The sequence below is a fragment of the Pristis pectinata genome, chromosome 18, assembly GCF_009764475.1.
Source record: "Pristis pectinata isolate sPriPec2 chromosome 18, sPriPec2.1.pri, whole genome shotgun sequence".
In the NCBI taxonomy this organism is placed as follows: domain Eukaryota; kingdom Metazoa; phylum Chordata; class Chondrichthyes; order Rhinopristiformes; family Pristidae; genus Pristis; species Pristis pectinata.
In genome coordinates this window covers 17,122,421-17,138,475 of record NC_067422.1, presented here as the reverse complement: position 1 = coordinate 17,138,475, position 16,055 = coordinate 17,122,421, and the positions used below count along the sequence as shown (strand labels likewise).

At 37.0% G+C, this 16,055-nt stretch overlaps 1 protein-coding gene across 3 annotated transcripts in view; it reads right to left on the bottom strand.

Annotated features, from left to right (window-relative positions):
- Positions 1 to 16,055, bottom strand: part of LOC127579925 (putative sodium-coupled neutral amino acid transporter 10) — a 98,727-nt gene that overhangs the window by 16,875 nt on the left and 65,797 nt on the right. For all 3 annotated transcript variants that reach the window (XM_052032986.1, XM_052032987.1, XM_052032988.1), the window contains one exon: positions 701 to 856. In XM_052032986.1, the coding sequence (XP_051888946.1) occupies positions 701 to 856 (156 nt within the window). The remainder of the gene's footprint in view (positions 1 to 700; positions 857 to 16,055) is intronic.

Below are 16,055 nucleotides of genomic sequence, written 5' to 3'. Positions count from 1 at the left end.
ATAAGGTTAGTGAAAGCAAGTAAAAGGTTTTTCTCCTGATAAGGTTCATTTCTGATTTTGTATGAACAAACATTAATTACATTAATTAAAACTTAGTTATATTCAAGACATAAGATATCTTTATTAGTCACATGTACATCAAAACACACAGTGGAATACATATTTTTGTGTAGAGTGTTCTGGGGGCAGCCCGCAAGTGTCACCACGCTTCTGGTGCCAACAGAGCATGCCCACAACTTCCAAACCTGTATGTCTTTGGAAGACATTCTCCTTTAGTAGGTTATGGGCTTTTATCCTAAAGCAATACCTTAAAGTTAGTCTCATTTTTAAAATGACTGTGGGATGGATGCAATATTGCAGTCGCTCTGGAGCTTCCATAGTTTGGCATTTCTCTACATTGGGGAGGAAAGCTGGAGGGGAGATAAGCCACTTTTTGCAAATTTCCGAGGGTTAACCTGTGCAACACCAAACAAAAACAGAAACTGCCTTGCCAAATAAAAAGGAAAAAAGACAAAGCAATTAAGCCCCTCCAGTTTTCCTCGACACAAGAAAATTAAGTTTTAGCACAATGTTTGGAACGAAAACAGAATAAACAAAAAAAGCATATGATGCCAGAGGGCAGATCTAAGCAGTCAGTTCATAAATAAAATTTTCAAGTCCCGTTCAAAGTGAATTTCCACAGGGGAACACCTTGCCGTACCTTGGTCAGGGCGATCCAGCTGGACTTCCTCGCCCTTGTCATTTCTATCTTCATGTGGCTCTATTGGGACCTTTATCTGAGGTTGCTCTACAACATCCTTCTCTAATTTTGGACGGTCTCTATCATCATTTGGTTCCTTAATCACAATGTTTTGAGCTAAAAATACAGAAATCCAAAAATAAGTTATTATTTCACATTCAAAAACTCTTAGTGACTTGAACAATTATTGCCAAACTAATACTTAGCAAGCATATATTTAGCAGCCAAATTAAACAAATTTAGGCAATGCTTAGATAACTTCGATGATTTTACATTCTCTTAATTCAAGTTTCCTTATATCTGCAGTAGCATGATTACATTCAATTTGATTGAGGTTTTAATCCTCAGATTGTCCATAAGTGACCTTACAGAAATCACTCATTTAAAATTTCACCACTGACCTTAAATTAGTTCTAGACAGCTTAGCTGAATTATTTTTTTCAAACCCAATTCAATATACACATTAGAATGTGTGCATTCCTTTCATTTTCCTTTACAAAATGATTACTTCGGCTATAAAATACTATGTGTACCATGTTCCACTGGCTTTCATGAAACTTGTCCAAGTCAAGTTGGCAGTCATTATTGAGCTGAGCACATAGATCCAAACGTAGCGTTAAAATATTAAGAAACTGGGTCTGAGACAGCTCAAATTAATAACTTTGAAAAAAAGTTAGGATCACAGATGAATAGGATGAAAAGCACATATAAGTGCATGATGCAATGTTTCTTTTCCCACAATCAAAATATTTAATTAACACATGAATAACTAGAAAATTTCAGCCTCTCAACTAACAATCCCTGAAAATGAACTATAGGTGGCATTGTACACCACTACAAGAATGAGTATGCGACAAAAACATACCTGATATATGTCTGGAACTAACTGTGTCATATTTAACTTTATTAGAATATTGAATGTTCTTTGCTGCTGAAAATTACCTAAATATTTTCATGAATTTCTTATTACTGAGTATTTAAAACAGAATTAAACAATACTTAATAGTAACAAACTTATTCTAAATTTGTACTCCTCTGTGCGTCTTTCATGAGACAGATGTGTTCAAAAAGCAAACTTTTTTGTGCCTGCTGGTTTTCTGAAACACAAATTCCAATTTTACTTTGATTGGTCGGCAATCATAAATTGGAAGACAAATGGTTTTCTATTTTCTGATAGTTCATTCGCTCATAAGCATTACAGACCACACGTGTAGTAGAAACCAGGCTAATGGACCATAGCACAACCTACCACTAGGGAGTTCATTCCACTTCTGACAGTTTCAGAGACAGGTTTTGTTGTTTGTTAAAGGTTTGCCTTTGCACATACAGCCAAGAATTTGAGTCAAAGGATAGGGATTATCAAGACTTTATCTACCGTGACCATCCTATGACCTGTTGATGTTAGCACACTGAAGGAAATAAACAAGTTCCAGTTTATTCTCGAAATACTGCACTGCTGATTTCTAATGCTGAAAATTGTCCTGCTCGGCAAGAAAATCACTCGTTATCAGGAGAACATTATCCTTTAACCAGCTGCCAGGAAGGAGGACCTTCCTGCTGCTCTCCTCTTGCTGACAAGATGATTTAATCACAGGAACACCACTTTTGAAGAATCATGGCACAGACCAGCATCATAGCTTGTGCACTGACCAGTTATAACTCTACTATCCAAATCCACCTTCCAAGTATTAGAAAATTACTTCTGCAGACAGTTTTGTACAATGTATCATATTATACAATGCACTTTTTAAAAAAAATAATTTTAGCCCATTTCCGAACATAAAGGTCTTGTCTAGAAATGTACACAAAGACACTGCTTTATTGTAAGCAAAGTTGCCTTGACAATTAAACATTCCTTCTTTTCAGACAGCCAAACCCATAACATTCAAACAGGTTATATAGTAATAGGCAAACCAGAATTCAACCTATAGTTAGAAGTCTTGCCTTATACAACAACAAATTTCAAAACCTGTATCATACAGGTCTTTAAGAGCCATATATCACTACAAGCTTAAAACAATTTAAACAAATATTTCTTTACATTTTTGATGAACAGGAATTTCCATCCTGGAACAAACTACCTCATGATTAAAGCTGTCAACAATTATTCCTGTGCTTTCATCAGCTCCTTCAGTTAGTTCTAATGCAAAACATGCATTAAAGTATATATTCAATCTTGTTGGTTAGAAAACAGCATTCCAAACTCATTGAAAGGAGAAACATTTCCAGTGCTGCAGGCTTGGCAAAGTTAATACCATTAGTGAATGATTCCATGGAGTTTAATGCAGAAAGTGTGTTAAAGACATTGGATGTCAAAACCCCACACTGTTTATGCAGAAAATAAAAAAATGTTTAAAAAAATCTTTACAAAAGCTTCTCTTATTTTACTATTTCTATTAGACTAATGCTTTATAAATTTTACCACCAGCAGATGGAAAATGTAATTGGCTGAAAGACAGAGTATTTGCTAAATTTTAGAAAGGACTCAACACCAACTGCAAAACTGGCAATTCTAATATTTGCATCAAAGTAGTGTGAGGATAGTTGAATCTGTAATCAAGCTGCATAAATACCAGAGCAAAGTAGAACATGGTGCTTTGTACATAGTAGTTTTATTTCATTTCAGTCATTTTGGGCCTTGACACCCGATTACCATAATACAAATTAATGATGATAGTATTCCCAAATCTCTCTGCATAAACACTAAATTTAGAGTATGAATGTACTGTTTCTTGCTGCAGAGAAAGTAAGTTTGTGTAATGAATACAATATATTTGTAACTTTTCAAAAGTAAACCTGCCAAATAAGGCACCTATGATTGGGAAAGTGCTAGCAAATAGCTAACCAGTTGTCAAAACTTTCCATGCAAGTCTGCTTAACTTCTTGAACAGGCAACCAAATTCCAGTGAAGAACACCACTAATTTTCACATTTGGTTAATGGGACTCTCAACAACATTCCACATGAATGAGATGTACTTAATTTTTTTTTCAAGTCATTAAAGGCAGACAGAAACAAATAATTAAGCATGTTTAACTGTACAGGAATTTTTTTTCTTAAAAATATACCCAGTACATCACAACTTGGGATACAGAAGCACAAAAAAAACACGTCATTTGACCCATTACTAAAACGAAAAGTCACCAGCAATATGACTGGTGCTGGTCATCAAAAGTCACCAGTTCCCATGCCCCTTTTAAACTCATGGAGCCCCCAAATGCCCCACCCCTTTCAAATTTAGCAGGTTGTTGACTTATTTTAGCAAGTTGTTGACTTATGAATTATTTTAGGATTTTTAATATATCAATGACCAATAATGAGGCAAGATGTTCTGTTTTATTTGGTACTGATGTAGCAAGAGACACATAGTGCTAAATCAGAAGCAACGGACTGAGAACAAAACACATATCTGGATCCAAATCTGGGCTGTGGGGTAAGGGATGTATATTTCAGTGTCAGTACTATTGGTACTGATTTTATATAAACACTCGAACTAAACTTTGGCACTGGACACTTTCAACAAAAGAAGTGAGGCAAGAGAAAGACAAATTGTAGCCATTTATGAAACATGATCAGGAAGCTAACAAAAGCACTTTATACATACGGTGCCTTGGCTAAGGCACAATGCATACATGTGGGGATACCAAAAAGGAAAAACGGGAAAGTAGTGAACATTTAAAAAAAATAGCTCATGTTCCAAAGAAACATTTTACAGTAAAATTCTGATAATCCATTATCCCATTGTTTGGGAATCCCAATGATTCGGCATCTAGCTCATCAGGTGCGGATTCCCACGCTGCACAGATGGGATCCCAGTTCCCATGCCCCCTTGAAACTCATGGGGCCCCCAAATGCCCCATCCCTTTCAAATTTAGCAGGTTGACTGGAAAATTTATACTATTGCACATCATCTAAAAAAGTGAATTAAGAGCGTGTTGGGAGTAGTAATAGGAATGTTTGGCACCAAAGTCCTGAGTATGCCAGATTAACAGTTTTACTGTAATATATTATATTGTGAACAATTCTAAGAGAAATTACAAATTGATTTTTTTTCCTGATATTAAGAACAATGGGGTAACTCTTAATTCAACTATCCAACAAGAACTTCTATGAGAGTTCTTAGCGTCAGAGCACGGAAACAGGTCTTTTGGCCAACTTGTCCATGCGGACTGAGACGCTTATCATTTTCCTGCGTTTGGCCTGAACCTTTTAGTTTCCTATTCATGTACCTGGACAAATGCTTCTTAAATGTTGTGATTGTACCTGCCCATACCACCTCCTCTGACAGCTTGCCCCTCATACCTCCTTCAAATATTTCCTCTCTCACCTTAAACCTCTGTCCTCTAGTTTTAAACTCCCCTATCCTTGGAAAAAGACTATCTAAGCCTATCTATGACCCTCATAATTTTTATAAACCTCCCTGAGGTCACCCCTCAGCCTCCTGAACTCCACTGAAAATAATCTCAGCCTATCCAATCTTTCAGCCATTTCAGGCAACATCCTGCTGAATCTCTTCACTTTTTTTGTACTATCGCATCATTTCTACAGTATGGTCACTAAACTGCACAAAATTTTCCAAGCTGCAACATGATACAAACTCTTATACTCAACACCCATCTTTGAAGGCAAGCAAACCTAATGCCTTCTCCACTACCCAATGCGTCTGTGTCACCATTTTCAGGGAGCCATGAACTCTCCAAGTTCCCTCTATACATCAATGCTTCTAAGGTCCCTCCTGCCACTGTATATGTCCTACCAAAATTAGATGACCCAAAATGCATTACCCCATACTGGTGTGCATTAAATTCCATCTGCCAATGCTTCACCCAACTTTCCAGCTGGTCTATGTCCCGCTGTACCCTGAGGCAACCATCCTCGCTACCTACAACTCCACCGATGTCCATGTCATCAGGAAATGCATCAGACCACCGACAATCTCATCCAAGTCATTCATATATAACAAACAATGTGGGTTTCTTCTTGGGAAGTGAGCTGGATTAGTGGATGATTTACTTCCATTCTGGTGTTGTGATCCCTGATGTGACTAATATGGGATCCACAGATTGGTCAGGTGGTGCTGACAGGGCAAGCAGTGATTCATTTGTGAAGATGTGTGCTCCTTGTGCCATAACCACAGGGCATTTGTGCACTCCTGATGCATTAACTTCAGGTTCTCAAAACTATCCTAATATTCCTTCTCACTTTTGGTTACGAGCCAGGAATTCCCAAGTCAGTGAACGATTTTGATTTTCACCCCACCCATAGGGTCTTTGAGTACATCCTTGATCGTTTCCTCTGCCTACCTCATCCCAAAACAGAACTTGTAAAATAATGGCCCGCTCAACAGAACCAAATTAATACAATTAGGGGTTCAATGCTGGAGACGTTTGTCCCGCTTATGCTTCTGGTGAATTTCAAGGATTTTGTGGAGACAGAACTGATTAAGTCTATAGAGTGCCTTTAGATGCTGCTGCATAGTACAGGTCTCAGAGGCACAAAGGGCAGGGATCACTACAACCCAGGCAGCCACAAGTTTTGTGCGCAGTCTGATACTTTGAACTTCAAACCCCTTTTCCTCTGTCTACCAAATATTTTGCTGCCTCACTGAAGTTTGTTACCACCTTCATCATGAAAAGGAGGCTCTCCAGAGAATGGAAGTGATTCATGATTTCCATGGTCTTGCCCTGAACCTTAATTATCGGAGGAAAGTATTGTACAGTAGGGGCAGGAACTTTGGTAGAGCCTGTGTCTTATGGATATTGAGTGCTAGGCCTATCTTCTCTTACATTTCAGTGAATAAAGCAATGATAGTTCCTGAATCTCCATGTGGATTTCATTTATACAGACACAGTGGACATGATCTTCAGTGTGTGACAATTTTAAAAAAATACAGGGAACACCATTATTATACAAACTCACCAAAACCTTTGATTCCATCAAATGCAAATGACTGTGACATATCCTCAAATTTGCTGTCCACAGAAATTCATCATTTTGTTTGTTTTATAATGGCATGCATGATTTTAACCATTGGGTCTACAACAGACAACCCAGTGAAAACTCTGTCAAGAGACTACATTAGTGCCTTGACACTTCTACCAATTTTTCTTGAAGCAATGTTATATTTCACGTCCAATAAACACCCCTTTGGATTGCTGTTAATTTTAATAATGGGAAACTGTTCAACTTAGTGCCTACACCCCAGAACCATGATTATCCTAACCTCAGTAGACAAGCTGTAGTAAACAGATGGTGCTTGCATGCCTTCAGAGGCCAAGCTCCTAGCCTATAAGTTCACTCACTTCAGCTACCAATGATTCAACATATTTGTAGCCTTCACATTAAGATAGAATAAAATAGTAGTATACAAAGAGCCCAATTTCATCTGAAGAAGCCCTAAATGATATGTAATTTATTTAGCTTGCCAAGTTTTGTACAGCCTCTAGAGAGCTACAAGAGTTTACTTTGTGTAACTAGGAGGATTAATTTGGTAGCAAGTAAGATTTTTTTTAAAAATCAACTTCAGGCCAGCTGCTCAGTCTATTGTAGTGTAATAAAAGTGCCAACCACTTTCTTATAAATCAATTCTTTATTTTTGTGGTAGCAGTTAGCACACTAACAGGCATCCTGTTGTAACAATGAAGCTCTGATGTGGCAGACTACTGTACAGTAACAAGCATTTTTTTTAAAAGAAAGCATTTTTAAAACAGCATTTCTTCCAAGGGAATTTCAATTACATTACAAACAATTCTCTACGTTCCATTTTTATATGGCATTTTCCAATTTTCCATTTTTTTTTCTCCATTACTTCCTTTGGGAATTGTTGTTGCTGCCAAACTCTTCTGATAATTCAATAACTTAAAAACTTTGACGGTCAGGTTGCAGCATCTTCAATTTTTCTTTTTACGAACATAATGTAGTGTTTGCTTAAGGTACCAGGAATCATATATGCATTTCAGTTCCAGTGTAACCATGGAGTATATAAAATATTCCCAAAAGAGCAAAGTGCATCAGCTGGACCAGTGCATGTATTTTGTCCTCATATCCCTGCTGGAGATCTGGGAACAGGAAACTCAGAATGAGACAGCACAGAAGGCAGCCAATTGGCCCATGGTGTCAAGTTGGTTCCCAAAATCAGGCTCATTCCCCATTCCCCTGCAATTGTTTTCATTTATATTATTTATCCAATTCTGCACCCCCCCCCAACCACACCCCACCCCACCAAAAGTTTAAGACGGAAAAGTGGGCCTCAGTTTAGGATTTCAGACAAGATCTCTGAACAATGAGGCACTCCCTCAGTTCTGCAAATGAACAATCAACTGATATAAAACACTCAAGTCTAAGTGAAACATGAACCCACAATCTTGTGACTCTGTAGAAATTGCTACCACAGGACCAAGATAAAAGCAAGCTGGTTTAAATGCCACAACCTGAAGCAGTGGATTTCCACACATTTGTGTTAGTTGGTCCAATGTCATAAGTTACTTCCAGTTTGTCTGCCCCTTTAAATATATCATCTGTGGAAGGAGGGAAGCATACTTGGGAAGTGGTTACTTTCTGTATTGCTTTGCTCATCTAATGGGGTTATATATGCATAGAGGTTTTCAAATACTATCAAAATTACAGAAGTACATTTTGGGGTAGATGGAAAGGAAAAAGTAAAATAACTAGAATGCAGAAAGCATAGAAACTTCAGCCACTATGGCTTTTACTGTGGAAAGCCCCTACAAGACATTAAGTAGTTCCCTTGGAAGAAATGCTGTTTTAAAATTGTTATTGTGTAGTACCATAGCACATCACAGCTTCATTGTGAAAGGTAATAAGGATTATACTATTAATGATGCCATTGTTTCTTGCCATGTTTATTAGTGAAGTAAAAGGAAATTGTATGCTATTTTAATACGTTTTTTCAGAAAGATTTTAAGAATATAGTACAGAAAGGGTTAAATGATAACAGTACAGGAATTAAAATGCCAAGTCTTCAAATAAATTAACGTGGACAGATTTCAGGGAACTTCAATATGTGCAAAGCTTAAAACAGTATGAACCACACACTGTTCTAAATCTTAGCCACACACAAAGAGGAACTTCCTGACCAGTCAACCTTTGGCCTTTTCATCAGTGACGTACATTCAGAATGACATATAGGGCTTTCATGCGCATTCTAACGAGGCCCCCACACTGAAAAAGGGCAGGAATCCACACAAAACCAGAGTCCTTTGTGCATTACAAAACAGAAAGGCTTATTAGAACCAGGAAAATCCTTCACTGTGGTGCATGGCTCAAGAGGTGCAGCCTCATAGCACATCTATGGACAAAGGGTTTCCAAGAACAGATAAGCTGCTCTTATATACTACAAAATGAAAGTTCGATTTTAATAATCTTGAAGTAAATACATAGCATGGGGCTGCCTCCAACTCAAATATTCCAATACTCCCATTATGGTTCCACATTGCCAATGCATCCGTTTTCCAAAATGAAGCATTAACAAGCTGCTTTAATCACATTCCTTTAATTTCCCAGAAGGAAGATGCTCCTCTAACATCTTAAATCTACATATATGGCAAACTTCCCAAAGAAAGTTTCACTGAAACCATTTTACCCTTCCCTAGACCACAGATTAACTTCATTAGTATGACTGTAGAAACTCGCAGGACTTTTCTGAAGTGATACAGACATATATGGAATTTTTCTTGCACCACAGAAAACCCCTAGTTGGTTTTCGTCAGCCAGTTCAAATTTATCCTTCCCAGAATCTTGCATCTCCTAGCTGTGTCCTTTCAAGGCATTTTGGCGTCAACGTAAACCGCTAGTCAGACTCCGTTAGCATCAAAGTTAATAACAGGCCACACGTAGATAGATTCTGCCCCCGAATTAAACTTCAGATCAGTTTAAACCCATATCCTATACTCAGCCAAAGAGCTGACATACATCAGTTATTTAGTAGCAGCAAGGTTTGTAATACTGTTTACAATTTACTGAGTATGTGGAGTACGAATAGACCACAAAAATATTGAAGAGCTGTTTAATCTGCAGGTTTAACTCCTTAAACAACATGCTTTAAATTAAAGTATTAAGAGTTGCCTGATAGGTCAAGTGGTTCAACATCTGACTCCCGACTGGCAGTGACGAGCTCATATTCCAGGACGCCCATTACCCAAACTCAGATAATCTGATATAAGCAAGCACTACACTGCAGGGAAGCATTCCACCTGCATCTTAATGATACCGAAGAGCCAAAAGCCCACATCTTATCAACCTAATTGGAATGGTATGTCAGCTGACAAAGACCCTTCATGCTACAAGTTGTTAGTTTTGCTGCTACTCTAAAGAGCTGAGAACTCCGATACTATACAACTGCGATTCTTACCAAAACAGTGCAAATGCCTGACTAGGAAGCAAAATAGTTCAAAAAGGCACAAATGCACAAAGGAAACGCCACAGAAAGTCTGTGTATCCCCACTTACAAGTTGTCCGTAATAAAAACACTTTTGCATTCTGGAGTATAGTCTGTTCAAATCAGGATGTATTTTTGGTAGTGAAAGGGTAAGCAGGGTTCAATTATAATGATTTTGTTACAACAATGAAACTTAGTGGCAATTTGTTTTTCTAAATGGCTACTAAATCTAGCTGATTCCACAGTATTCTGTTAAACATTATTCAGATCCAAATGATCTCTGTACCTAATTCATGTGCATTCAAAACAAAATCCGAAAGACACCCTTACAGACATAATTCTACCAAATGTGTAAAGAGTTGCATTGATATAAATGGGCCTATATACTTTACAAGAGCATGGATTCAGCGGTGATTTGGTTGAGTCTAAAATAATTAAGGAACAAGATGGCCTACAAGTTAACAAACAGCTTCAATGAGACAGTTTGGAGGATCAGGGGCGTTGTACACAAGAGAGAAAACATGTCAGAAATTAGGCTGTACTCATCACAGATAGCCATAATCCTATGGCACAAGTTGAGGTTTATATCTCTAAGAGAACTTGCACTGTTGTACGCAATGTAATCTTCAACCCAGGCAAAACATTGTTACCATTTAACATGGTCAACATGGTTTCATGGATTAGATTCAACTATCTAAAGAAATTTTCCAGTTTTTTTCCTGTTAATTGGCCTTAGACTTTTTTTTTTGCTTCTTTAAATAAAAAGAATTTTAGAAATGCTGCATTAGGATTCACAACTTCACTGAGAAGGCTGCACAGACCAGCTGGTGTTTTCACATCTGTAGTTTTCATATTTGACATGCCAATTAAGTTTCCAGGAAGAATCACAAAATACATCGTTTCCTTAAATATGAACTACGAAGGTAACAACAATGACAAAAATCAAAAGGTAATATAAATTAAAGATGCCAACACCAAGGCATGCAAACATTTCTATTTAGCAACTATGAAATGATTGGTAAAAGCAGGTAGTTGGTTTTAGCTACAATTTAGGACAAATGAGATAGGTCCCAACAAGAACAGTATAGAGGAATTATTCATAATGAAAGAATTTTCAAAACTGATTTAGTTCCTTTGAGCCTCATGATGAAAACTTGTGGTTGCACCTCTAAAATTAATTTCAATGAGGGATTGTGCATATTTTGTTTACTCTGTACCACCTGTTATTTTTCTGAATAGTTGTCTACCTTTAAAACATGTCTTGTGATTTATCAGGATCATAAAACATTTGAAAACAGGGCACAGCTGGTCAGTAATTAAGATAAATAGTTAAAGAGGTGAAAATTCAATAGGCACATATTGAACATGCACAAATAGCATTTTATCCTGGCATACCTACAAATTCAAAAGTAAACCTCAAACAAAAAAAAAGAGGTTCTCCCATAAAATTGTCATGTATTGGGTCTATGCAATTTAAATCCTGACAAGGAACCCAGTGATAATGATGTGGGGCGTGATGTAATTGAATGTAAATATTCACAACAGAGTTTGAAAAAAATTACAAAAAATCAACTTGCAAAATCAGAAAAATAAATTGATGCTTTCAAGCAAATTTTCAGAAACTACCAAGGAAAAAGTGCTTTCTTTATAAAAGCTTACAGCAGTAGTACACATAAAAGGAATAAAATGGACGACAGAGGAAATCCACATAACATGTACAATCTTCTAAATGTTGGGGAAATAAAGTTTACTTTTACTGTGTGCAATTTTTCACTTTTTCCCGAACAGGCATTAGTTCATATTTAAATGATATTAAAGTATATTTCCTTGCTTTTCTTGTGCATTTTCATAGGCTTATGGCCTGCACACCACATCTGTCCTGTAGCCTCTGCTTTTATAGCTCTCACCTCAAGGTTCACTGTCTATAGATGTCAATTAGGAGAACAACCACAATAAATTACCTTGCGATGGCAATTATTGTGACGGCAACAGTTGCAAGGCTAGGTTTACTGGTCTAAATATCCTGGTATTGGGTTTCTTAAGCATGGCTGGAGAATACTCTTGTCTCCCGAGTGAGACAAGAGTTGTTTCACTCACTGCAGGATACCGAGACTCTAACCTACTCCTACAGCCATTGCATGCACGTGGCAGGTTTCTGATTAGTTATCCTCAAGCTGTTGAAAGTGGGGAAAATCAGTAATAGTAACCTCATTGAGATGGAACAGGTATTGGACCTGTTCATGGTAGAGATTTCTGGTACATGCCCGTGTCTGAATGATGTCCAAGTCTTGGCAGCATCATTTTCCTCACTATTGCAAATGAAACCCAATACTACATAATCATTAAGCATTTCCACATTATACGTCATGATAGAAGGAAAATCATAGATGTAAAAACTAAACATTGTTGGACTCAGCACACTGAGCAAAGAAACTCCTGAGATGAATATTCTCCGCTGATAACAACCATTTTCCCTTGTGTGCAGTACGATTCCAGCCATTTGATACCTAGTGAGTTCAGATTTACCAGGCCTCCTTGCTGCAACATTGTGTCAAATGTTATGGGCAGTCAAACTCAGCTCACCCCTGGAATGATGCTCTTTGGTCCATGCTTGGAGGTTTGAAGCCAAGTGATCCACAAAGCACCAGTGAGCAGGTTAACAGTGAAATCTGTAACCCATCACAAGAAACCAGACAAACCCTTACCTCTAAATACTGTACAACATTAATGTGGAAAATGCCAGTAATGTTTAATAACCTTAATTTAAGTTTTAGGTTGTAAGTAGACTTTTATTTCAAAGAAAATTGCTAAAGGCACTTCAAAAGCATTATTGTTATATAAGGATATTAAACATTGCTTTAAAGTTACAAATGTGTAAACTGCATTGTGGCCACACAAGCTTCTCTCAAGCTAGCCATTTCCGCAGCAGGATATAGAATTAAAGGGAGCAAGAGGATGCAGGTTAACATATTCTTAGAGTTAAATGATCATCAAGGAGCTATATTCATCTCATAAGAAACAATCCAAGTTGGAATACATAATTATTACGGTAATCTAGCAATCACCCTGGAGGTTGTTTTATATAATGTTGGCAAAATAGTATGGCACTTAAGACTTTATGAGTGGTGTCTGGTTTTACAAGCCAAGTGTGTTGGACTATAAAACCTGCTTTCTCCTGGCATTACAATCAACAAATTCTTACAGGCTAAGCAAATTTCTGAAACAGCATCTTATTCACACAACTAGAAGGTTGCTTTAGTATAGCTTACCGTTTTATCTGCAGATCTCATAAATTAATAACATTTACTCACAAAAAACAATCAAGATAACATTCTTTTGTACAAAACAAACTTATATTTATCAGCAGGCTAAATTTTGCTTCAAAATTTCCAGTTAACAATATTTAATAATAAATATTAGCATTACCCTTGTAAATGTGAAACGTGCATATTTAGAAAGCTATGAAGAGGTTTGTAATGGAAAGCAACTTCCTTTTGTATAAACCTTGAGGTAGTAGGGTTCTTATTGGGGTAAACAGCAGTAATAAAAGCTGGATTAGAAGTGGAACAGCTACCTCTGGTGGAGTTGCAGCATAGCTGTAGAAGAACAGCATCATAGGATTATATATCTATCCAAACCCAAACCTCAGTTATATCCTAAATCTGCAAGTTTACACATGAGAGCTCTGGCAAAAGGATTATTCTTGATGCCAACACAGATTCAAAGTTCAGTATTTGTCCAAATCTGCAGCCGATTTTGAAAACTCAATGTAGTAATGTCTAAGAAAGGTGCTCAGTCAACAAGGAAAATTGGACTTTTAGTCATTAACCTGTTAACCGTTAATTAATCTGTTTTTACAATTTAAAAAGATACCAGTAACTTAAAAGATCTTTTCAGTGATAATAATTACAGAACACTTCTCCCTCTCTTGTAAATTGATTTTAAAATGTAAGTAAATTGAAGGATTTTTGACCTTTAGATTTGCAATCAGACTCCATTGTCCAGGCACCCACTCCATAGCTATCAAGCTTGTCAACATCAATAAGACTTGTTGAATTAAGGGATATTTTGCCCTGGCTATTTTGTTAAATACTTCCAATGGTTATGAAACAGTTAGTGCTGCTACCTGAACTCCAGGCACCCAGGTGCAATCCCAACCTTGGGTGCTGTCTGTGCAGAGTTTGCATGTCTCTCTGTGACACTTAGGTTTCCTCTGTGTTCCAGTTTCCTCCCACATTCCAAAGATGTTCATATGGGTTAATTAGCTACCCATTAGCGTAGGTTCATGGCAAAAATAAATCAGAGCTAATGGGTATATTCAAGAAAGAGCAAGTTGCACAGAATCAGAAATACAGGGGGAATGGGAGTAATTTACTTGCTCATCTGGGAGCCAACATGAACCTGATGGATTGATTGGCAGTCTCATATCTCACTATAAGAACTACAGGAATAACCTACTTAAAGAGTCCACAAGTTGGTTAATAAATCAAGTAACTTGAGTAAAGATTTTTCAGTGATAAAAAATACAAAATAAAGTGGAATTTGAACCTTTTTAAAAACCCTATGCTAAATCTGGTGCTCCATTCCACCAATAGGATGAATTTCTACCCCCTTCGCTATTTGTTCTCCATTTTAAATTGTATTTTATTGTATTCTGCATTAGCAGTAAGCCAGCAGCCTGTACAGATACTGAGTGAAAGTAGTATTGTGAAAGCTTAAATCCTTTAAGTAAAATAACAGTTGCACATTCTTAATAAGTGATTCTCTCAAGTCATGGAACTGAGTGGGCCAACATTTCAGCAAACACATTAGAAAGTCAACTCTTTGGCTTATTACATTGTCTATTAGAGTTTTCTCCATGTACAGAACGTTAAAATACACGAGGCCACCCACAGTTATCAGGATCATTGTTTTATTTCTCCCTGTTTGAACTGCCCTCTTTCATTACACAAGCATCCTATTTTTAGGAAATCTGTCTCACAGACCCGTCAATGCCTTTTTTTGTGCCAGTGAAATTTTTCAGGGTAAAGGATACTCTGGATTTATTAACTTACTCCTACATTTCTTGAACTAATTGGAACTGGAATGTTGGTAGTTATCAAACAGGTAGAAAATTTCCAATTTTCCTCCTATAGAGAATAAGTTGTGGGGCTTCAGGTGACTAAGAGGGGGAATGAGATTGCTCTGCTGGGAGCTGGCATGGATACAAATCGCCTCCTTCTGTGTTGTAAATAAAGTAAACTTGAATTCAGACAGTATAAAGATGCAAATAACATAAATTATGATATAAACTTGCTACATGTTCCACGAAAAAGGTCACATTGCCCTGAAAGTATAACCAGACTGGGCTAGCTCATTGACTTGAACTTACAAAATTGCTTCCTGATCCACTGATTTCTACTGTTTATCCTTCATACTCTCAAAATTTCTACTGTTTATCCTTCATACTCTCAAAATTTCTCACTGTGATGTTCTGACCATACTGAACATAATAAGTATAATTCACAGGATTACCTTAACAGTCTAAAACATCAATAAAAGTTGCCTCTTAATGTCTTATAGCCAGAGCAACTAAAATTCATTTTCAAATTCAGTTAAACTAAACTGTAACTTTGACGACTTCTGGCAAATTACCCATCAGGGACTTCAAAGATCAGTCCAAGGGAGAAAACAATGTGAAGGTTTGTCCATTCATATACTTCATGTTTCAGTCAGCCATCAAATAATAAACTGACAATTAACAATAGATGGTCAAGTTCACTAAAAAGTACCTTTCAAAATTTTTACCAATGATGCTCATTATCTGACTGTGTGGATTAAATGAATATCCACAAATGAATTACTGCTTGTAAAGATCTGCTTGCAGGTTAAAAGTAACATATAGGGATTAGACAATTACATTACGTCAAACCACCACCAA